Source organism: Micropterus salmoides, unplaced genomic scaffold (assembly GCF_014851395.1).
Source record: "Micropterus salmoides isolate LMB-PRFRI ecotype aquatic unplaced genomic scaffold, ASM1485139v1 Ms_hic_scaffold_14, whole genome shotgun sequence".
NCBI classification, from domain to species: domain Eukaryota; kingdom Metazoa; phylum Chordata; class Actinopteri; order Centrarchiformes; family Centrarchidae; genus Micropterus; species Micropterus salmoides.
In genome coordinates, this window is record NW_024040485.1 from 7,709,810 (window position 1) to 7,732,891 (window position 23,082).

Below are 23,082 nucleotides of genomic sequence, written 5' to 3' on the forward strand. Positions count from 1 at the left end.
TGATAGCATGCTACTACAATGGCAGACAGGAACAGACGGCTTCATTCATGTACAGTATGGATGTACTTCACAAGGCATTTTCTCTCCAACATACAGCATGTTGATATGAAACACCCCTTACTCACCCCGAATAGGAGTATCAGCTTAATACTTCCAATGAATCTGTGTTGAATTTCCCACTTTTAAATGAAAATTGCATAGAAAGTGCTCACAGCTTATAAACACAGCCTATAAAACAGCAACAAAAAACACACAAGGCAAAAAAAGGTTGACTCAAATACATTTATTGTCTTTTTGCAAAAAAACAAAAGTAGGCTACTTCTCTCAATGCGGCATGTTTACTGATAGTGATAATATCATTGATGACTTAGAAAACATCTAGGCTAATAAATACAATTTTCTTCATTATATAAATGCAACTGTGAATGCCCCCCAAAACTGAGTCTTTCAACCTTGTCCTGCTTCACAACTTAGGGGGTTACTTGCAACCGACAGCAGAATAGGTGAGCGAGTTTCTTGTGTCACTGTGAAGAGCCTCGGGGGGAACGGTTCACAGCCAGAGTGCATGAATGAATCTGTTTTGAATACTTGTATGTTTCTATGTAAATAAGTGGGTGAGGATCAGCTGTCACACAGAATGAAACAAGTACTTTTTACAGCGTGTGATTGCCCTCTGGTGCTGCGGCTGTTATCAGTTTTCCTGTTTTAAAGGAACATTTCTGAGACATGAAATGAGATGTTCTATGTACTGAATACTTTGAACTCTCTATATCTGAAAAAAAAAACTCAATTCTGATTAATTGTAATGTTTTTTTCCCAAAGATTTAAACTAATTAAAAAATGGAGGTGATATGAACAAAATGAACATGTACAGTTACAAATGTTACGGATTTCTGCCATAACACAACAGAAAGCATATATACATCTATAACAAGTAAAAATAGTAGTTGATATTTTTTTGGGAATTGCAGTATTTAATATTGACATAATTCAATTCTCTTCAGTTGAATCTATATAGAGCCATTTCACAACAGAAGTTGTCTCATTGCACTTTTCATAGAGCAGGTCTAGGTCATACTCTTCTTAATAAAACTTAAATACATAAAAGTTGTTCACACAAAACTGGTGTGTATGAAACGCAGTAATAGGATGACCAGCTTGATGCGTCAAAATATCAAGCCAAACTGAATCAAATTCACTTGAATCAGCTTGAGCTTCTAAGTATATTTTCCCAAGTTTTGTTTGCTAAACTAATGCGCCATGTGTTTCCTAACTGATGGTATTTGTTGTAATGATTTTACTTATTTGATCTTGTTTTACATCTTTGGATTTTATATACGTTTATTATTTTTTTTTACTGTGAAGCACTTTGTAACTCAAATCAAGTTTCTAAGTTTAGCTGATTAATCAATTAGTTGATCGACGGAAAATGTATGAATAAACTTAAATTTAGCTTCTTATTCGTGAGAATCTGCTGATTTTCTTTGATATCATTGTAAACTAAATATCTTTCGGGTTGTAGATGGTTGGTCAGATAAAACAAGACATTTAAGACGTCACCGTAGACTTTAGGAAATTGTGACTTTTTATAAACCAAAATATTAATAAAACAAATAATGAGCAGATTAACTGTTAATAAAAAGAATCATAGTTGCTCGTCTGCTTATGAGGTCGGTCATTTTACCAAAAAGGGGAACACATAAACAGAAAAAAAATTAAACTTGTTTTCTTGGTTACTTGGGTAAAATCAGCTGTGAAAAACAGAGCGACGTGCAGTGAAAACAACCCTACATCGCATTTTAACATTTGATGCATGCACAACACAAAGTTTCGAAATAAAAGTAGTATTTGTACAACAACAAAAAGGGAGAAAAATCATGTATGGAAACTCTATGCACATGCCCGGCACAAGTTAACAACTTACTATACAGTATAAAGCTTCAACAGATTCAATTCTGGTGTTTCTGGGCTCAGCATCCTCTCTGCACCAAATCTCCATCAGACAATAGGCTTTTTATCCATTTTGATGGTCTCATAGGTATCCGCGGTGTGAGAGGTCAGACCCTGCAAGACACAGACACGAAAATGAGTGAGAAGTAAAATCACCTGATGTAAAGAGTACAAATACATTTCTACAAAACAATACAGCACTTCCTGCACTGAGTCTAAGTTTTTTTTTTTCTTCTTCTGACTTCCAGGTAGGTGAACAAAAATCAAAACAAATACAAAGGTCCTTTACCATCCGCTGTGCGGAAAGCTGTCACTTTTCCATCATGTGCTTTTTTAAATGTCTTTTTAAGCATTAGAATGAAAAGTCTCACCGCATAGATGCCTCCTTCTGCGGGCTGCTTCTGTGGGATGGAAACAGTTCAAAGGAATTGTGTAAGTGTGTTTCAGTAACAATCATTTCTTAAGAAACACAACAGAGTGACTGGCTTTTTGAAATATCTAGTTCCTAGTTCGACTCTGTTTCTTTCAAGCCATATCGGTGTTGATTATTTTATTCATTCTGTGATTTTTAGGATCAATGCGATGTTATTCTGCATGCGTACAACAATTCGCAGGAAGTGAGATCTGACACTGACACATTTGTGTGAAAAAACGTTCGTGGAAACTGTGAGTGTGTACAGTGTATAAATAATGTAGGTTGGTGGTCAGCTCAAGCTTACAGGAAATGACAGACTGAGCTTGGCTTTAAAGTTAACTTAACAGAGCCAAGCCTATTCCCAAGCACATTTCACTCGATACAATAATGAAGAAATACACCTTTAATTTTACCTCATGGGGATTGGCGGGTGTTTTGTTGGCTGGACTCATCTGTCAAAAATAAATAAAAAAGCTCATGGTTGAGTTATTCACATAATATTTGAGGTGTAAATTAGACATTTAAGCTTTAACTGGTAAGAGTACTGAAACATTCAAGATGATGTAGAGTGTAAAGTTGTCAGGTACAATGCTACAATCAACATGAAAGACTTACTTAGAGAAACATAGTTAATAGGACTTTAAACCCTAACATTCATCATGGCGGCGCGTGTCTTGTTCCTGTTTGTCTTACCCTCAGTCTGCAGTATAAGACGGTGAGAATGATGCCGTAAAGGATAAGAATCCCATCCAGTATGTAACATACGCTCATGTCTCCAAGGGCCTCTGCACAAAGCAAACACATGATCTCAAGCTTCATCACTGATCATCATCAACTCCAGAAGAAATGTTAACATGTCTCATTGCCATCTCAGCCACCCACCCAAGGATTTTCAGTGCTACAGGTATCTTAAAAAACCTACCCACAAGAGCTCAAAGAAAATGACATTTACAAGTCCTCACCGGAGCAGGTGGGATTGATCATCAGAAAGGTGGCGATAAGCAGCGGTCGCACCATCTTACCAGGTGGGCTACAAATAAGATGGATGGTCTGTTTTGATGCTCCTTTGTCGGCTGTCAGCGAGATCTCTTAAAAAAAAAACCTCTGAAGTGAGCTCTGTGAACAACAGCGAACAGGAAGTCCGGGGCTCTCTGTCCGTTTTTTTGAAGCTGTGAAACCACACGCCTACCACACTGCCATCACCCCCTTCAGAGAAGTTCCTCTAAAACGCTTGAAAAACACTCTGGTGATTGCTAAAAATCCAGTGACATGGTGCTTCCAGTTAATGAGAACAGAAACCTCTGAACAGAAAGCAGAACCTGTCTGTAACTCTGTCTCAATACCACAAACATGCAAATACAGCTGGTCATTTTGTCTATATATGTATATATAAAAGAAAACTGAATCAACTTCAGCATGTTCTACCTCTTCTAGGACTTGCTTTTTGTAAATATAGCTTCGCTGCATCAATTTCCCACGCTCCCAAATTAAGTGACAAAAAGAAGATGTATAAGGAATAAATGGTTTAATAAAGGGAAAATGCCTAACACACTATCCAAGCTACAGTTACCAAAAAGAAGAAAGTACAAGACAAATCTACAAATTTTTTTACAAGCCACTTTGTTTTTCAAAAGTAAAAACATTCGGAAAATTGCATCATCATAACTTAGGCACCTTCAAAATGATAGAAAACAAGTTATTATTATTAAAAACCTTTTGGAGCCCAAAATAACTCTAGCATGCATTTTTTTTAAATAACATCTGCATTTTGATCCCTTGGATGAAATGTCACACACATTTGACCTGGTATTTGGATATTGTTTAGAAACGTAACAGGCTTTTTAAACCACGATTTTACTGGCAAGTACAGCAGTCGGGCTGTGGCTCAACATACTGTAGGTAGATACATCAGAGGGGCTCAAGTCTCAACATCAGAAGGGTTTCAGCGGTACAGTAAGTTTCGGGAGCTTGATGAGGATCGCTGGTTCTCCACATCTGGAGAGTAAGGCCGAGTGAGGATGGAGGCAGCATGTTCACTGTGCTAGTTTCAGCTCGTGGCACAAGGCGAGGCGGTGATAACAGTACGCTACTGCTGCAGAGGAGCTGCAGAGAGGAGTTACAATCACACGTCTGGTTTGGGATTTTTGTTGAAATGCATAAAAACACTTAAACCCATAGAAGTCAGCTCATAGTTCAACTACAGCTGCCTGATCAGGACTGAATTTCTTATGTGTACAATGTTAAAAAAAAAAAAAAGAAGCCTGGAATAGACCATGGCCCCATTCACACCTGGTATTAACGCATTGCGTTGCCCTTGTTTCAATTCTGCATTGTGATAGGATATAAATATACAATATAAGGAGGAGCTCAGGCACTTGATGTGTTTAGGGTCAAGTGTCAATTGTAGAAATCTTAATGTTTTATGTTAGTAGTCTACTTTCTGGAAAGATGTTATGTACTTCAGTTGTTTTGTTCTAAGTCTCCGTCTTGATAAAAGCAGGTGAACTGTGTGAACACCTGGGACAACGATTACTTTATTGCTCTATTGTTGTACCATTTTAAACACAGCAGATTAGAATGTTGTCAATAAACCAAAACAAGCCATTTCTCAGCAGATAGATTTGCTAAGTTGTCACGGTGATAAACGCTATCAGGAGAGCTAAGTAAGGTAATGTACGAGGTGGAGACAGTTACTCTATCTCTACTCAAAGATGGCTTAAACCCTGCCACAAAATTCCATACTTAGGTCACACGACAACAACTAAACCATCACAGCTCCACTGAAGAAGGCCCGGAGGTGTGGTTGAAAGCTTTGGAAACAAGTTAGTTGGACCTTGTGCTGAGAATTTCCAAGCTCTACTTATTTTTCCTCTACGGAGAGAGTCATCTTCTGACGATTGTTGCCGCTTGATACGGCAGGAGGTGGTGGCGGTAGTTTACCTTTCAACTTGTTGGGTAATTTATTCTTTTAAATGTGGAAGGAAACTGTAAAGATCACATGCATACCTGGCTCTCATCTTATTACAATGCAATGCACACGACCGCTGTATTTGCCGATTCAGTAGCTCTGACTGTAGCGTGTTCTGCTTGCATTTACACGTTGCATTAAAGGCTAAGTCTGGCAATACTCTATATTTTTCTTGTTCTCAATAAATCCCATGAAAAGACATCAAAAGCACACAATGAACAAGTACTGTCTGTGTATCCAAAGCCTGGCGTAAACAGGTAAGAACACATCAGTGAGTCACACAGTTGCGCTGGGTGACATGTTCCTGTTACTATGAACAGAACTGCACCCACATACATCTCCTGTTTCCATAAATACTCACTAGTGTGTAGTAGTTTGTGGGTTAAATTAGTGTGCAGTAAATGCAATATTTACTCCTGTAATAGTAGTGAATATAAAAAATAATTGAGCCCTTTTTTAATGAAAGTTTTCAAAGATTTACAACTTCATAAAAGTATCAACACATTGTTGGTCTTTTACTCTTTTTATGGGATTTGTTGACAATAACAAAAATTCAGAATAACACCAGGCTTATGCTTTAACATCCTCATTCAGAATATATGCTGGCACAGACTGCATGCTGATACCAGGTGTAAATGGGGTCTTTCTTTAGTCTTCTTGCTTAAACTGTAAAAAGAATAGTAAAAATGCCAGTGTAGAATAAAACAAATGCTGCATATTTAGACAATCATGAATATACAGAGTCTGGAGTAGCAACAATTTAGGAATGTACTTCCATTTTTCTTTACAGTCAGATAAAAAAAAGAAGACATTTTGGCCCTCAGGCTGCAGAAAAGCCACATGTTAATTCAATGCACATAATGCTACATTCTGTAAGTAAAAAAGAAAAAAAACATTACACCCTTTAATATAAAAACAGTCCTCGCCATCTCAAACAACACATTACACTGACAGGGAATCAAAAGGCAGTGGTACACCAGCGTTGCTGTCAGAGCTGAGCCCCACTTGGTCCGTTTGAGACACAAGAAAGAGGAAGTGACAAATGTGATGTAATCCTCCTCCTTAGCTTTATGTGTTGAGTCAGCACAGTAAAGTAGTCCAGTGGTTACAGCAAAAAAGGAGGAAACAACAAAAAGTCCCCCTTAAGAAAGAAAAAGTGTTTTGTTTTTAACAATGTGTTGTAAAGACAAAGACTAAACAGCACAAAAAAGAAAAAGGCATCTGTTTCATTCCAGGTTTGCACAATCGTTGAGCTGATCACAGTCAGAGCATCTGTGATGATCATAAAACAGGAAGGAGAATTCAGACACTCCTCTCCTTTAAATGGTTTCTTTGTCACAGACAGGGGAAATGATTAGATAGGAGCACTCCACATGGCCTCCACAAGAGTGATCCAGCAGGACTGAGCACAAAGAGAGGACAGCATGGGAAAAGGAGAATCTTTAAAAAGGAGGTGCCTTCACACCGAGGTCTCCGATTGCAGCCTCATGACGAACTTGTGGCTCTTTGGGTCGATGAATTCCTCCCCGAGACGCAGGAAGGGGAGCGGTGTCACTGTGACCACGAGAGAGAAGTCCAGGCGTCGCAAGGAGAAGACCAGACCCTGACGCAGGGCTGAGGTCACCGGCTCCTCGCTCACTAGAGTCCACTGGCGCCCCCTGCCGTTCTGCTGCTGGTACTGCATGGTGGGGCCGGGGGAGAGGTAACGCTCCAGGAAAGCCTGACCGGGAGGATGAAGGAGGTTAATTATCATGGAAACACTGGAAAACTGGAAAACATACATGTTTTGATATTGAAGTATTTTTGTTGCTCTGCTCTCTATTCCCCAGGACTAAAGACTCCAGTGAATTAGCTAAAAGAGCTTTTATGTATGCTGCTCCCTCTGCCTGGAGCTTTCCGCAGATAGATCTGAAACAGCTATATAGAGTCTGTTTTGGTGATTTCAAAGCATTGCTGCAGAAACAGTGTGCTCTCTTCTGGCTGCTGATGGGTCGGGGTATTTTATCTGCATGCGTTTGTCTCATAATAAAGTTTAGATTGGTCTTTAGACATTTTTATGGTTTTAGACAGCCCTTGTGTTGTTTTAAAATGGGACATTTGGGTTGGCTAGGTTAGGATGAAATCTTTTACATGATTGTATTAGAAATGTTATTCATGATTTTTTGTTGTTGTGTTTGTCTGTTGTTATTGTTGACACTCTTGAGAAAGAGATTTTTAATCCTTGCTAAATTGGTTATTAAAAGATTTTTTTTTAAAAAGGAAAGAAATATTTTTAATGATAAATAACATCTTGTGCATCAAACAACAGGCATGTTGTAATTACGCCAAAAATTAATACAATTTAATAATGTCAGCAACTTTTGAGTAACTGTAGTGCAAAACACCATGCGTAAATGTTTATGCAGATTGCCGTTAGGGCTGTAATAAAGATTTTTAAAATGCTGTGGCCATGAGTCTAAACTCACCCAGAGCAACTTCAACCCCCTGAGAAAATCTGCCACCAAATATTATTCGTAAAATTTCTAATTAATTCTTTCGAAATATCCTTTATTCATTTAACTGTGCAGTGGTTAAAATGATGTTTTGAAGACTTATCAATACAATTTCAAAAAAAAGAGAAATACATTCTCTTTTTATTAATTTTATAAAAAGTCCAATTTAAATATATTAAATCTAAATTAATATGATAATCAGCCTTAAAAACCAAGCATGTGTAATTTGTGTGTGTAACTATAGAATGTAAACTCCTGTAAACTCCCACAAAAAACAATATGAGGGCCTCAGAAGCAGCTACGACCCTGGTTGCTGGGCTAAGATGGGCTACTGGTTGAACAAACGTTGGGTAATCCTTTACCTTGGGCGTCATGTTGTGTGTGATGCAGAACTGCAGGTGTGTGAGGATGCTCTCCATGCTGTGGAAGGCCTGCTGCCGGGTGGTTCTCAGGTATTTCTGCATGGCTCGAGCCATCGGAGCGAAAATCGCCTGAGCCGCCTCCCGAGGATCCATCACCTCCCGAGGGTGTTTGGGGGACGAGGCGACCTCCTCTTCGTGAAGACGCTTGATGTGTGTGAAGGCCTCTTCCACTGCCACGACCAACCTGGAGGAAGGACAGAAAGCATCATTACGGACGTTGTCAGCTACAGGATTATTTTCAGAATCTCCATTCAAACAGAAAATCCTTCATTATGACTGGGTGAGTTTGGAAGGCAAGGCAGGGATTAACAAGAACACACAGTGGGTTGGCTGTGCTCTGATGAACATGCAAACATTATAGGAAAATATTAAAACTAAGCTAATATTGGCCGATAACATCAGCTCAGCAGGTATACCAGGCAGGCTCTGTTGCTGAGTTTCATCTGCTGCGATAAAGAAAACCATCACTTTCATCTTTAGACACGCTCGGTCTCTCTTCTTGTGTTCCTCTAAGAGGCAAGGGGACTAACCTTTGAATTATGAGTAAAGAAAGATCCACATACATCATGTCTGTGTACTGGCAAACAGGGCTTGACATTAACTTTTTTGCTCACTAGCCAATGTGGCTAGTGGTTTTCCAAAGTTACTGGCTCCATAGCATTTTCACTAGCCAAATTTTTGTTTTTGGGAAATTAAAGTTGAACGATTTAAGTTGACAATGGTGTGCTAACATTTACTAAGATTATCATTAGCTCTGATAAGGTTGTGTGTTAAGCTCCTTTTTTGAAAACATGTAGTCTATTAAGATAAACACATTAAAATAGTATCTTCTTATTAGATATAATAAAACTGCTTCAAACATTTGCATCTGCCTTTCCTCAGAGATCTGACTGCATTTATGTTTTTCATCATGAAGCTGTGGTAGCTCTGAGTAACAAGTATACAGGACTTTTTTCCAGATTATTCCCATACAGATGCTTCTGTTTTCTTATGGCATGACAACTTTTATTAAAACATAGTTCTATATTTTAAGACAATAGGCTTCACTAATGGACCAATGAGCAAACACTATGTGTAGGTAGTACTCTTGGGAGTTGTAGTGTCGTAGTGTCACATTGCAATTCGTTTGTCATTTCAGTCTTTTGACAAGACTACAATTTTTCAACACGCCAAAGTGGCCAGTGGGAGTGACTGTGTTACCTGCCACGGCCGAAATCCATCCGGCATTTGGCGGGATGGCGGGTGTTAATGTATCAAACAAAGCATATCTTTTAATATGCCGCCAAATGTCCTCAACTCATCTTCCATTGTGCTGACTCTTAGGCATTAAGGTAAATTATGCCTGCAGGCAAATTTAAACATGGGTTCAGACAAAAACATCTTCCAGCGAAAGTGAAAACAACAACTTAAGTTGTGGGTTTTCCCTCTCTTCACGCAGACATCTTGTCGGGAAGTGTCTTATTGTCATTGTCTGCCTCCTGTGAATACCAATCTCATTTGTTTGCTACTCCACCAATCACATATCACAATGAATACCTGCTGTCAGATCATACCAAGGCATGCAAGTAAGGAGTATCTGTCTGACCTGGCCTTGCGTTTGCGGACCCTGCGGTCCATCTCGGCTTCCTCGTAGTAAAACTCATTGTGGGAGTTGTCTCTCCTCCGGGCAGCGGCTGCTATCATGGCCCGGGACTGGCCTGTGGAGTTGTTGGTGGTGTTTTCTACAAGACAACACATGCAGAGGGGAGGAATTAGCAGTTTGCATTTCAGGTATTTTGCTGATGCTCATAGAACTCCCTTGAACTCTCACAGTACGGTAGAGCAGTTTCAGGTATGTAAAATCAGCCTCATGCAGATCTGAGTGATGAAAGTTGTTGCAAAAGACTTTTAGCGGCTTTAAAGTTTAACCTCTGTGTGTGTCAGTGAATGTGACATCTGGTTCTGACGTAGACTGTGCCAATCGAGAAACGTTATGGATTATAAAACAGGCATCAGAGGCGTGACGAGGCTGTATTTACCATCCAGGGAGTAAACCTTGAAGCCGGTCATCTTCTTGGACAGGATGGACTTGGGCAGGTTGAGCAGGGCAGGGTTGTAGACGGAGAAGTCGCTGTAATAACGGTCCAACACCCAGACAGCTGCCCGCTGGATGCTAAAATGCAACGTGTCAATCATCAATTGCCGCAGTAAGTACAGGTCTAACATCAGCTGCTGACGGCACAAGGACAGGTTATGAACTGTACACACGTATCACATGGTAACACCAACAACAGTTATTAGTACCACAACTTCCAAATCAGGTTATTCTTGTATGTAAGCAGGGAGAGAATTCAAGTAGGGTTATCTGTGTGCAGACGTCGTACTCACTATTACAGTCAAATACTTTTACCTAGTTAATAGTCATTTGATACAGGCAGCGTTAAAACCAAATACACATCTGGATTTATGCTATTACAACACAAACTATTATTTACTGTTGGATTTCCAACACGGCAAAGAAGGCTACTGCTCCCGGGCCCTAGAAGTCAACGGCCTTAAAGTGGGTCCAAGTTTTTTTAATCTTCACAATCTAGGTTCAAGACTATAAAAATTGCACTGAGGACAGGAGGAGCATGTGGCCCCAGCAGCTAGGTTTTGCCGAGGGACATCACTTTATTCGGCCATGAATGTGTGAATGTATTAAAACCCACTCGGCACAGCGTTTTTAGTAAGTTACATAAGGCTAAGTCTCGTTTTTTTTCCCAGTTTAATGCATTTCTACAAAAAACACTTTGGATTTTACAAAGGAATAGGTTGGGATAAACTCATTTTGATTAGATTTTGATGTCCTCATGCATCCAGATGTTGCTGATATACAAGGGATTTGTTTGAATTTAGATTTTTGTAAAGAAAACCATATTTTCTTTACAAAATGTATTGATATTCAAAATGAATACTACCCCACTTTGTACTTCCAGAAATAGAAATGCATGATACAGGTGCACACATACTGTGAATACTGGTATAAACTATTATAAACTATACATATATATTTGTTCATATAAATTACTTTGCTTTCAGCTCATGATACTACCACTGAAAGTCACCTAAGACTGCAGCATTCATCACGATTGACTCCATGTGAGCTCTGAAGTTCATTCTTGAGCTCAAAGGGTCCTCAAAGGTACTAGCTTTTTAGAGCTTTACTGCTAAGGAAGACCACAAGTTTTAGTTCAAGGCCCAGAAAAGCTAGTAATTGGACCTCAGAGCATAGAATATTTTGTTACACAGAGTAGTATCCTGTTCCTACAAATAGAAACATATGCCATCAGGATCATTTTAAAGATGTTATAATCGCATTCAAATGCCAAACACATTGGCTTAAACTAAAAATGTGTTATTTTATCAAGGAATAGGTCCTTTGTCGTTAAAAGAGTATAGCCTGATCATTTCTAACATTTTTAAAATCAACTCTGAACTTTGATCAGAAACAAAACTCTGTAGAGAACTTGCCGTTTGCCATGTCACTAACCTAAGGTGGCCCACGTTGTAGAACTTGCTGGCTCCGTCCGTGCTCCGGACAACCTTGAGGCAAAAGGCCGGCTGCAGGTGTCGGACTTCTAGCAGCACCAGAGCCAGGTACTGTATGAAGAGCAGGGCGTCCACCAGCGAGGCAGCATACTCCACGATGCCCCTGTAGTCCCTCTCCCTGGGCTCAAGCACCCGCACGCCATAGAACAACCAGTACGATGCCACGAACAGGAACACCAGCACCATCAGCAGGCAGCGGAAGACAAAGAAGCGTGGGAGAGTGGCACGAGGAGGCCGGAGGAACAGCGCCCAGGAGGAGATGAGCAGGACCAGGAGCTTGAAGGCCAAAGAGACATAGAGGCCTTCGCAGGGCGTGCCGCAGGGCTCGAGGGCGTCACGCCACAGGACCTGCGGGAGGATGAGGAAGGCTAAAGGTGTGACCAAGGCGAAGAAGCTCAGGCAGCCTCCCAGAGCCGGGCCAATGAAGCGCTTGCACTCCAGCGGAGTCGACTCCTCCAATTCTTTGGTGACGCGGGTCAGGTCCTCGTTAGAGATGCTGTGTTCTGAGGTGCCGGTGACGACAGTGGTGGTCTCGCCCCAGTTATCATCCTGTCAGACAACGAGATGGATATTAAGATACATGTGTGTTTAAGGTTCATTTTCACCGTCTACATAACAAAATACTGCTGAATGCTGAAAAAAATAAAAATAAAATAGAACTCAAGGACTTTCATTGAAAAGGTAGGAAATGAAAAAGAAGAAACACAAGCTTATCTGAGCTTCTCTGCAGGTTTCACCAATTGAATTAAATGATTAACTGGATCTGACTATGTAAGTGCCAAACAAAGAATTTAACACCTTTGGGATGACCATTTAAATTTTAATACCAGAGGCCTCACGTGGAGGTCCTTAATAAGTGGTAGATTACGACGCGTGGCCTTCAAACGGACAAACGTTGCACAGTGTGACTGACCCTGTCGTCGCCGCGGGTCGACTCCGCATCCAGCAGGGGCTCTCCAGGGGTCTGGATGGTGACCGATTTGTCTCCACGACTGCTGCTGTCTCGGCTCTTCGAGCGGTGACGATCCCTCCGATCCCTGGAAGACAAACACGCCATGTGTAACACTACTTATTTTATTTAACACAGAGATATTTATCTATCTACATATTAATTATATGTTGTTTGTTGCCGTCCTGTGAAAACCATGTATCTTTGCCTACACTGAATCCAACTTGTACAGGTATTATTTACTTCTTTTAAGTGAGAATAATGTTCTCCAAACATAAAAATAACTTAAATTCATTAAGCGATTGTTGCAAACACAGCAGCAAGAGAATGTCGACGTTAAATCCGCCCCCTGTGTGATATCTACCTGTGCTTTCGGGAGCTTCGGGAGTGGGAGGACTTGTATGAGTAGCCCGAGTACTGCGACTCGTTGTCCATGTCTCGGGTCGGGGGTAAGCGGGCTTTGCGGGACCTGCCTCCTCCTCCCCCCGTGCCACGCTGTTCGCCGACTCCTCCCAGCTGGCTCTTGCGCTCGGCGATGGACTTGGTGGAGAGGGCCAGGGGCAGCTTGAGCAGGTCAACCTTACTCCTGAGGGAATCTATCTTGGAGGCCGATGAGGAGGGAGCAGGAGAAGGGAGGCCACGGAGAGGAGGAGAAGAGGAGGAGGAAGAGGGGTGGGAGAGGACGGCGGGTAGGAGAGTCGCACCAGGGGAGAGAGAAGGTGGCTGTGATCTGAAAGAGACGGGCAAAGAGAGAATGATGGCTTTGGATCCCATGTAGCTGTCCACATCGATACATGAAGCAACCGACTCATTTTAAATGACTTTGAACAAACTCATCAGCCACATGTTAAGCAAACGAACATAAAATACAGATTTTTTTATTTTTCCAAGCCAAGATTGGCGAACTTCAAGTTTCTCATCTCAGGCAGTCTTGGAGCATTAATTAATTAATGTCTTTTCCCCCGCCCACCACTTCCTTACTTCCTTGAACCTCTCCTGTGTCTGTGGGCCCTACCCTTCTCTCACTTATTAACTCAATAAGATGAAACAGTTTAGGCTACAACTCTGTGCAAGGTGTGATATGAGGGGTTGCTAAAATCATATTATATTGTGGAATAATTAGGTCCCAGTTTGGGTTCAGCAGGCAGACACCATCTCCACAGTTAAGAGTAGTCTTAAGCTTGTAGTTAGGACTGGCTTAGGTGAGCTCTGCTGCTAAACGCCTAGGCTGCGGTCGAATAATCGTTTGTCTGTTTTTTTGTTTTTTTTAACTTAGGAAGGTCCCAGACTGAGTGAAACGACCCGGAAGTATCTAAGTGGCAGCCATGATAAGGGCTGGTTGAATTCTCTACGGAAAGGTGCTTCAATGCTTCCTTTCTTATCTCCTTTAGCATAGGTTACAGGGAACCATCCTTTACCAAAGAAAAAGAGACAATGCCGTCGCACAATTCCTTGAAGCAGCAACATTTAAAGAGACAGACCACTGCAGTTTCACTATGGCAGGCTGACGTAAATGTAGAAACAACAGAGCACCACTTTTATGCTTGTGACACGATCCAAAACACACGGAAATCCTTGCTCGAGTGGCTGAGCTCCAAATCCATGAATATAGATTTATTCTCTTTCAAATCTCACCGGTTAGGAGTAGCCTAATCTTGAAGTACAAGCAAATCGATTTATCATCATCATCAATAACGATTGTGGAATGCACTAAAGAAATGTATTTTCTCTAAAAAAATGATTAAAAAAGGTCTCATGCCAGGAAACTTTATATACTTATGTCTGTATATTATTTCTCACGGATCCTTGTCCAATTCCTTTTTTTAATTTTTTTATTTAATTATTATTTAAACTTTTTCTGCTTGTATATTAATTTTCCTTTCAATATACACTTTGTGACTTCCTTTGAGTAATTGATGGTAAATGTATCCTTTGTATCGATGAAAACTTTCCTTTCTTAGGATGTGCGATTCTGTTTTCGGGACAGGAAGCCTTGACTTGAATTGTACAGCACTGAGTTTTATCACTGTTCTCTCTCAGGATCAGGTTTCAGGGGGCGTGACAAATCAGTTTAACTGTACAAATATGATGTCAAATGACTCTTTAAATTAAGAGTCCATGTAGGTGGTCTTTGGCTCACCCTGGGACACTGATCTACCCAGTGAGTGACACTTGCACACATTAACTCACTAAACGGAGGCTTTAGTTTCAGCTCTGTGTTCAGGTCTTCCAGGTCTCAGTCGAGGTTAATCATCACACGACTGTATCTCCTCTCACCAAGAAGCCAGCTTTAGCTGCTGTTAGCTCGGACACAATGGCGGCCATATTGGATTACTGTGTTTTCATAAAACTTGTTTGGCCTCTCCCTCCCTCTCGCCGTCTCACATTCCCTCCCGCACTCCCCTCGTCCCCCGGGAAACAGGGCCTCTCCGCTGCCATGGCGATGAAAGAGGGTGTTCAGCTGGAGGGGGATCGGAGGTTGACAGTTGCCGTGGAAACCTGACCTTACGCCGCCCTCTGCCACTCGGTTCTGCACGCTGCCGGGGGGAAAAAAATCGCCCAAAATGAAAGTGTTGGCATGACGGATGTTGGACTGTCATGTGGTGGTTAAATGATAAAGGGTGGGTGAAGCTCGCCGGCTTTGATTGGACCTCAGTGGGAAATGGAGAGGGACGTTAGCTGCCATCACTGTCTTACAGGGTCCTGATCTAACTTAATGTGGTTTTTCTGCTCCATCAACGCCATTGTGTTTAAAATCCACTTCCCTTCAAGCCAAATACTGTGCGGCGGCAAATCTTGTTTGCGGGATTTCAGTGAGTTTGTCCTCATCATATTCAAACCTTCTTTCATTCTAAGGAGGAAGCAGCCCCAATAAACCCACTAAGTCTTAGCAGACTACAGAAGATTTTGGATCCCTGCAGCCATGTGCATAACCTCAACAACATGCCTCTTCCAAACCACAAAACTCAAATGACTAACCGCCTCTTCCTGATGTATCATCATAAGCTTTAATCTTTAGTAATGGCAGAGGAATGAGCATCTTATGTATAGAGGGGTGCTGTCCATTAATGCCGTATAAAGTGCAGGAAAACGGTGATGTTTCATGCGGACCACATGATATCTCTGCAACAGTGAGGAATCTGACCTCTGAATGTTACGCAACATGAGCAAACACTTATTTTAGATATTTCAGGGTTGCACAACATTAAACTGAAAAAGCACACTAAAGAATGTCAAGATTCATGAGCTGCTTTGAAGCATCTTGAGAACAGGCATTCGCTGCAGATTCACATGGAGAAGCAGATTTAAGTGGAGTAACAAACCACATATTTTAGACCGGCAATAAAGTAAATCTAAACAGTGTTTTTATATAATGGCTGTGGACGTTTTGCTGGAACTTGCCCTGCCAGACAGAGAAACATTGACCAAAATAACAATCTGAATTCATCACTTGGCCTTAATGTTTAGCCCCCCCACCTCATAAAAATAACAATTACAGCAATAGAGTCCACGTTTCAAAGCAATTACACTGCAAGACGAGGCATTCAGAACGAAGGAGCAGCCCTCGCTGATCCTGTAAAGCCAAGATCGCAGCAGCTGATTTGCTGCTATGCACTAAATGTTTTTATAACTTTCACAGACACAAACATGTAGAGCATCTATCTCAATAGCAACCACTGCGAAAGCCATGCAGGTCCATATGTATCCAAAAGGCCTTAGAGAGCAATTAAAAACGACCATTAATAGAAGTCTAAATCCCGCCAGTGACAGCTAAAGGCGGAACTGCGGCGATGACTTAAGTTTGTTGTAAGGGGCGGCACTTAAAGGCAAAGTCATTTAAATCAAAAGAGTTTCATCGTCTTCAATTATGGGATTTGTTGTGTGCAAAGTTTACATTCTAGTGAAGAGATCGTCCTCTGATGAGCATGAGCCGCTCCGTGAATTTCAGGGAAATCTGCCTTTTAGATTTTCAGTGTAACAACTGGAAAATGTGTCCCAATGGTGGCACAACAGGTAAGGTCAGGTGAGGATGGTCACTAAAGCTAACTGGATTCATTCTCTGGGCACGCTCAATACACACAGCACATTATGCAAATGGTTGGTGAGCTACAGAAGAATGGTCAAAACGTTTATGTCAGGGAAGATTTGGCAACGTTAGAGGAAAAGTCAGGGGGACGCCCGAAATATAGAGCTGAATCCTCTGAGGACCAGGAATGCCTATACATATACAGAATTTGTCTAAGATTTCCTCTTCTTCCACTGTCTCATGTAGCTGGATTACTAAATTGGCTGAATAACTTAAGTGACAGTGCCAAGTGAAAACCCCAGTTTCCAGGGAAACGGTGGACAAAGTTGAAAGAACTGCTTCAGGCATTACTCAGCAAAGTTATCCTCAGTGATTTTGCGAAACAGGCCCCTGAGTCAACATACTAGATGGGCAGAAGAACAGACCTCTCCATATTAAAAGGAACTGCTGCCAACAGAGCAAAGATCCAAACGTTGATACTGCGAGTGTGCGCTGTTCAGTACGTTTTGAAAGTTATTTTGCCATAATTAATTGTCTGAATTTCATTTTTGACGTACCTCCTTGTCCTAAACCTGCCTCGTGTATTTTCAATTCAGATTTTATACATTTCTGACATTGCACGGAGATGAGACATTAACTTTAAGCTCTTAATAAAAGACTTGTGTGTGCTTATTGTAAATAAAGTGGCCTCAGGACTGGGCAGTATGAGCAACATGAGTAATCACAGTAATTACCACTGCATCGTCTGATATTGCTATTATAATATTTTCAAAATCACTCGTGAAAAAGCAGCTTCACAAAAGAACCTCTTCCTGTTTTCATTCTGAAGGACTGAAATCAACTTTTCACACTGACCTTTCAGCTGAATGAAACGTTTCTGTGATATCATGTCAACATGACATCACTGCACCTACATTTGACCTGTGATCCACATGATGAGATGCATTTGGTACGAAACTGGTATATTTGAAAAGTGGTGAGGTTGGTCTTTTAAAATAGTGACTACATCCATCACTCTATATGCATCAAAAGCAACAAAGGTTTGAAAAGAGCTGGACCTAAAATCTATAACGCAAACTGTCAGGTCAACTTTTTTTCGTACGGATCGGATTATAATGATATTTCCTGTCTTGCGTTGGCCTACTTATGATGTGTTTTAGTCAAAGATTCTGGGCTTCCAGACTGGATTTTGATCCATTTGGTTGGTAAGATGTTATATGTTTTTGCTGCAGGTCTTCTCAGTTACATTTTATACAAAAACTATTTTTCAACCAATTTTACATGTTTATTAATCTTGGTTAGTACTGCTCAGCCTATGGAGAATACATCTGGAGAATATTATTTGTAGGCATCTGGGAATGCAGCGCCACGATGCTTCATTTATAAAATGCTATGGTACACATTTTATTCTTATCAAAATTGCAGATCCTGCGATTTGGATGTGGCACTTTGCCATTTTGCTGCCTTGACCTTGCACATTATGGTTCCCCAGGCCCCACATTTCTTTTCTTCACTAGTATCCCTTCCCCTGATCCTTAAGCAACACAGGGTAAAACATTTACTACACAACAACTGCAACTGCAGTTTGAGACGATTCTGTCTGACTGACTGTTTGTGAGAATATGACCCAACACTTGATCTACAAAGGTGTGGTCCAGTGTGGAGATGGATAAGGTTTCATATCCATCCCAGTGTCCTGTGGCCTACTTAATGTACTTCACCAGCAATCTTCTCATCGACTTCAGTCAGCAGAAGCATTAGTTAAATTAACGTAGAATATAAAAAGGTCCATCTGAACACGAGAGCGAGCAGCAGCCTGCTCTGTGAGAACATAACCTGTTGTTGGTTATGACTTTTCTTCCTTGTTCCTGGACAGCCAGTATTAGCCAAACAGTATTGTGATTCTCATTTTCAACCCTGCAAAGTGAAAATCTGAATTTTTCAAAATGACCTTTGTTCCCTCCAACCTGGGCTCTCTTTAAAAGAGTTGCCAACAACAGGCCAGTTCAGTCATCGGTGTAGGTGTGTGGTCTGAGATTAAAACGTTTGGCTTCTTGCCTACTACTGCCCCGGTTAGACGGTATGGGATTGTGCCAAAGGGAGTGTAAAGCCATTTAATAACTATCATTAACTAATAGCAAAGATAACATATTTCTTTACAAGCTAAGCTGATAAGATCTGTTCTAGAAAAGGCCGTATTGCCATTATTTTAGAAATACTGAGGTCGTGAGACCTTAAAAAAAAAAACAACACATAACATGTGCATAACTGTGGAATGTAAACTTCTTCATGTCATTACCTTTCCCAGAACTATTGCAGAGTACACGACCTTGGTGTTCTGCCCTGCTTACAGACACTTTAAGCAACCCCCTAGTAGACATTATAGTCAAGAGCCTACACACCTGTATGAGAATAAATCATGATACAGGGCTGGATATATAGTACTGTGGTACATTTTCGGTACAAACCAAGATGTGTCTCTAGCACGGAGTATCAAAAACTGGCACCGGATGCCTGATCAGATTCTTAGTCTTGTTTACGTATTCGTTGGTCGGATATTTCCTGATTAAAATGCTACTGTTGCTTTTTTGTCAAGAGTCTGTCTTCTTCAAGCAAAGTTCTTATTTGGCTGCTTTTTGTCCAGACAAAATTAAACATGAGAACAAAGAGAAAAAAAAGTCTTTCTAGTATCTGTACTAAAAACATATTATTGCACTGGCATTTGATTCTCAGTCCTAATCGTGAGTTTAGCTTTTGAAATGTACATTCACAAATATCAGAGCTACTGTTATATTTCTTTGACTAAATATTCAGCACTCATTATTCACCACTATCCACAGATGCCCTCTATTTAACTTAGTGTTCTTCACGCCCATTTCTAAAGTAATGTCTCCTGTGCACTATCTAAAGCACTCTTGTGTAAGAAATACACTCAACTCGCCTTGAAGAGGTGACGATGATGATGTTGAATCCAAACCAAAATTAACCAGGAATTCTGTTGCTGATGTGAAGCTTGGGTCACATTATGTTCGAAACAGGCAGATGTAGGATTTTACGGCCTCTGTTTCCCAAAGGCAAAAAGAAATCAAGCTGTCATCAAACACGTCAAGCTGCTGGCGCTGATACAGCAGCTGTCAGGGTGGAGAAGCAATCTGGGCCGTCTCTGAAATGACCTGCTCCATTCAACAGCCATTTGAGGCCTGATATACCAACTGTGAAAATAAACGCACACACCCGAGGTCCGACAGGGGAAGAGGCTCATCACTGTATCGGGGCCACACACACACACACACACAGGGCTGACAACCACCCACTGCTGCCTGCGACGACATCAGTAAAACCAGCGAAAAAACAAGACAACTGCTACTGTCAGCCTTGTTGCACACATGGCCAGCAAACCAGAGCAGGTGTGTGTGTGTGTGTGTACAAATCTAGCAGGATATGCTAGAATCAACAGGCCTCTGCTCAGCGCTGTGATTCAAAGAGACCCCTGCATACAATCTGTCTTCATATCCAAACAGAGTATTAAAAGGAGACAGGAAGTGGCTCAGTGGGCTGAGATGAAATAGATACGGTTCAGAGTCAGGACTCTGGTCCATTAAGCAGTGCGCAACATACAGGGGTTAAAAAGGGTCAGTTCAACAATATTTCCCAATTACACCCATAATGCGGTCTAGCTATGTAGTTTCAGTTTTATGCTGAGGCTACCCGCCTGAGTACCGTCATGAAGCTGAGTGCAATTTAATCTGTGCTTCTCAAAGCATTTAAAAATGACATCTGAGAAACTCAACAATGTGCCTTTCAGGGAACAGTCATTCTACAATATCTACAGTTGCCAATTTTCAATGGGATCACACTGTCAGCATAGACAGAGAAGGGAAATGGAATATTTTTAAGGTGTAAATATGTCAGCAATGTTATACAACAGATGTGATTACAGATATATATGAATGACTGGAATTCCTTCCAACTTGTCTGCTTCTTGGGGGAAAAAACTGTTACTAAGTCAGACATTAAATAGCTTTTTTCATCTTAACATCTTTCCAGAACGTAATCATCTTTTTATTTGTTAATAAACCAAACATTTGCTGGTTCCACCTTCGCAAATATGAAGAGTTGATGCTTCTCGCTCTTTTTTTTTTCTTTTTTTTTAAATATAACTGAATATTAAATATCTTTTTATCTTTATTAAATAACTTCTTGTTGGACAAAACAAGCTATTTTAGAAGCCACCTTGGACTCTTCTCATTAATATGACATTTTGTTCACTTACTGATTAATCAGAACATAAAGTTAGTCAGTTTAAACCCAACTGGAGAGTATTACAAATGTACCAACTCAAAGATTCAAGATGATACTCCTAAAGGCTGTTTAAATGTATGTGCCAAAAAAAACCTTCATAGTGTATTATTGCCATTATTATGTCTGAGTCTTCTAAGGTATCACTGGAATGTTACTGTAAGACTGGTGTTTATACTGACCTTCTGATACTGAATGGTATTTTCATTACTATAATCTTTTTTTAATCTGCATCACTGTAATGAGTTTTTATAGCATTATATAGTTAATAAGAGTTATAACTCACGTGTTCACTAAAAAATAAAGAAGCTATAAACCCAGCAAATATTTCAAGCATTCATTAGACATGAGGAAACCAGGGCCTGTTGCCACAGCAGCAACATTACACTGTTCCAGTTTGAATTTGAACGGCGCAACAACGTAAAAGCCACTTGGGCACATTTTAGCTGTACAGTACTGGATGAGGTAACAAGGACCAGGAGTCAAGCTGCATCAATAATTCAACAATATTCCACATGCACAAAAGGCTACCAGGTGGCTAACGTAGTGTGAGGAACCGGGAGCATTTAGGGCAGAATAGAAGAATTGTGCGCCCTACAAAATGAAACGGAGGGTGTTGTAGTCGGGCAGGACAATGGGAGACTCCCAGGCCCCCACTGGTCGCGTCCTGATGCCAGATGATCCAAATGCTCGTTCCCTTTCTGTCTCCTTTTCCGAAACTGGACGCCTCTCACTGTAAATGAATGGACGCACACTCCATTTCCACCAGTCCTCCACCAAGGGGAGAATTCAAACCCGTCGGCCTACAATCAAACAGGACGCGGTTCTTCCTTCCAGGCGCATCTCGCTGGATCATTTCTAACCTCTAGGAACATTTAGAAACACAACACGCTTCCTCCCACGTTGAAAAGCAGCACACAGAGCTACGTGGCCTCCGTGAGAACAACAATAGAGGCCGACGAGGGTCCTAAACTTCCCTGCGGTTTCCAAAAAAAAAAAAAAGAAAAAACCAAAAGACGCGACCATCGCGTCCCGTCGACTATTGTTTGGGGAACCGGAGATCTCCAGCGCCCCAAATCCTCCCTTCTCTTTCCGCGTCAATGCAGCGCACATGCACCCACATATCCGTACCCACCAGCAGCATTTCAAGACATTTTCCACAGAAAAATACTACTTACTTATTCCGGATCGTCCATTCAGGTATTTTCTCACTTTCCACTTTCTTTCCACTCAGCCGTAGCACCGTGCGCCCCGCCTTCGCTCCACATTGGCCCCTCCTCTGTCTCTCCCCCCCCTCTCTCACCCTGGGGGACCGGGCCTGTGAAACGGTGTGGTTCAGCCACAACACATTTATCACCGCTGTGATGTTTCTGTGTGTGCTCTGTGAAAAGAGCCCGGCCAGCATAATGTCACAAAGCCAGTGGTTCCCCAGGCCCATAAAACAGAGGGGGAGTTTATGGAGCAGCTGATGGGAGAAATCCTCCAAAACCATCAACATCATCATCAGATATTTTTAAATACAGTCCGACCTTTGTGGAGCTGTAAAGAAACATTTATGTGCCCACACCAGCATCATCTAAAGACATTTACATACCGAGTTTGGATATAACCAAACCAAAAACCTTGCAATTTGTCGTACTGAAATAAAGCTGTGAATCATGTCCTGTCCTCACATATGAGACATATAATTTAGTACTAAAAAGAAAAAACAATGCAAAAAGAAAGTATTTATCTCATGCATTTCTTGTATATCTTATATTCTTTTAATGATTTTTTTTTTGTCAAATTATTTAAGAGGCAAAAATATTGAACAGTATTTTGCTAAATTCTATGTGGCTTTTAACGATGTATGTGTTCAGCTGGTTAAATCTTGCTGAATGTGTCATATAATTGCTGAGTTTCATCAAGATACTGACGACTTTTTCCTTTTTTTGTTACATGAACTTTTAATTAAAATTGTATTTAGGCTATTATTGAGGAATCATTTTAC

General features: G+C 41.0%; 2 protein-coding genes across 5 annotated transcripts; both read right to left on the minus strand.

The window, feature by feature from the left end:
• Positions 1-268: 268 nt before the first annotated feature.
• On the minus strand, positions 269-3,555 carry fcer1gl (Fc receptor, IgE, high affinity I, gamma polypeptide like). Of its 4 annotated transcripts, none has more exons than XM_038717431.1 (5): positions 3,288-3,555; positions 3,059-3,150; positions 2,779-2,817; positions 2,240-2,351; positions 269-2,064 (listed from the first exon to the last, which is right to left on the minus strand). In XM_038717431.1, exons 2-5 carry the CDS (start codon positions 3,134-3,136, stop codon positions 2,033-2,035), a joined length of 261 nt encoding a protein of 86 aa, XP_038573359.1. In that variant the 5' UTR covers positions 3,137-3,150; positions 3,288-3,555; the 3' UTR covers positions 269-2,032. The 4 variants fall into 4 exon arrangements, with proteins under 4 accessions (XP_038573359.1, XP_038573358.1, XP_038573356.1 ...); XM_038717430.1 differs by having other exon boundaries at positions 3,388-3,546; XM_038717428.1 differs by having other exon boundaries at positions 3,328-3,535.
• A 318-nt stretch (positions 3,556-3,873) lies between these two features.
• Positions 3,874-22,421, minus strand: LOC119901769 (vang-like protein 2). Its single transcript, XM_038717427.1, has 8 exons — positions 22,271-22,421; positions 13,131-13,496; positions 12,731-12,854; positions 11,759-12,366; positions 10,266-10,399; positions 9,833-9,968; positions 8,188-8,431; positions 3,874-7,053 (listed from the first exon to the last, which is right to left on the minus strand). The coding sequence occupies exons 2-8, from the start codon at positions 13,199-13,201 to the stop codon at positions 6,793-6,795; spliced, it is 1,578 nt and encodes a 525-aa protein (XP_038573355.1). The 5' UTR covers positions 13,202-13,496; positions 22,271-22,421; the 3' UTR covers positions 3,874-6,792.
• Between the last annotated feature and the right edge of the window lie 661 nt (positions 22,422-23,082).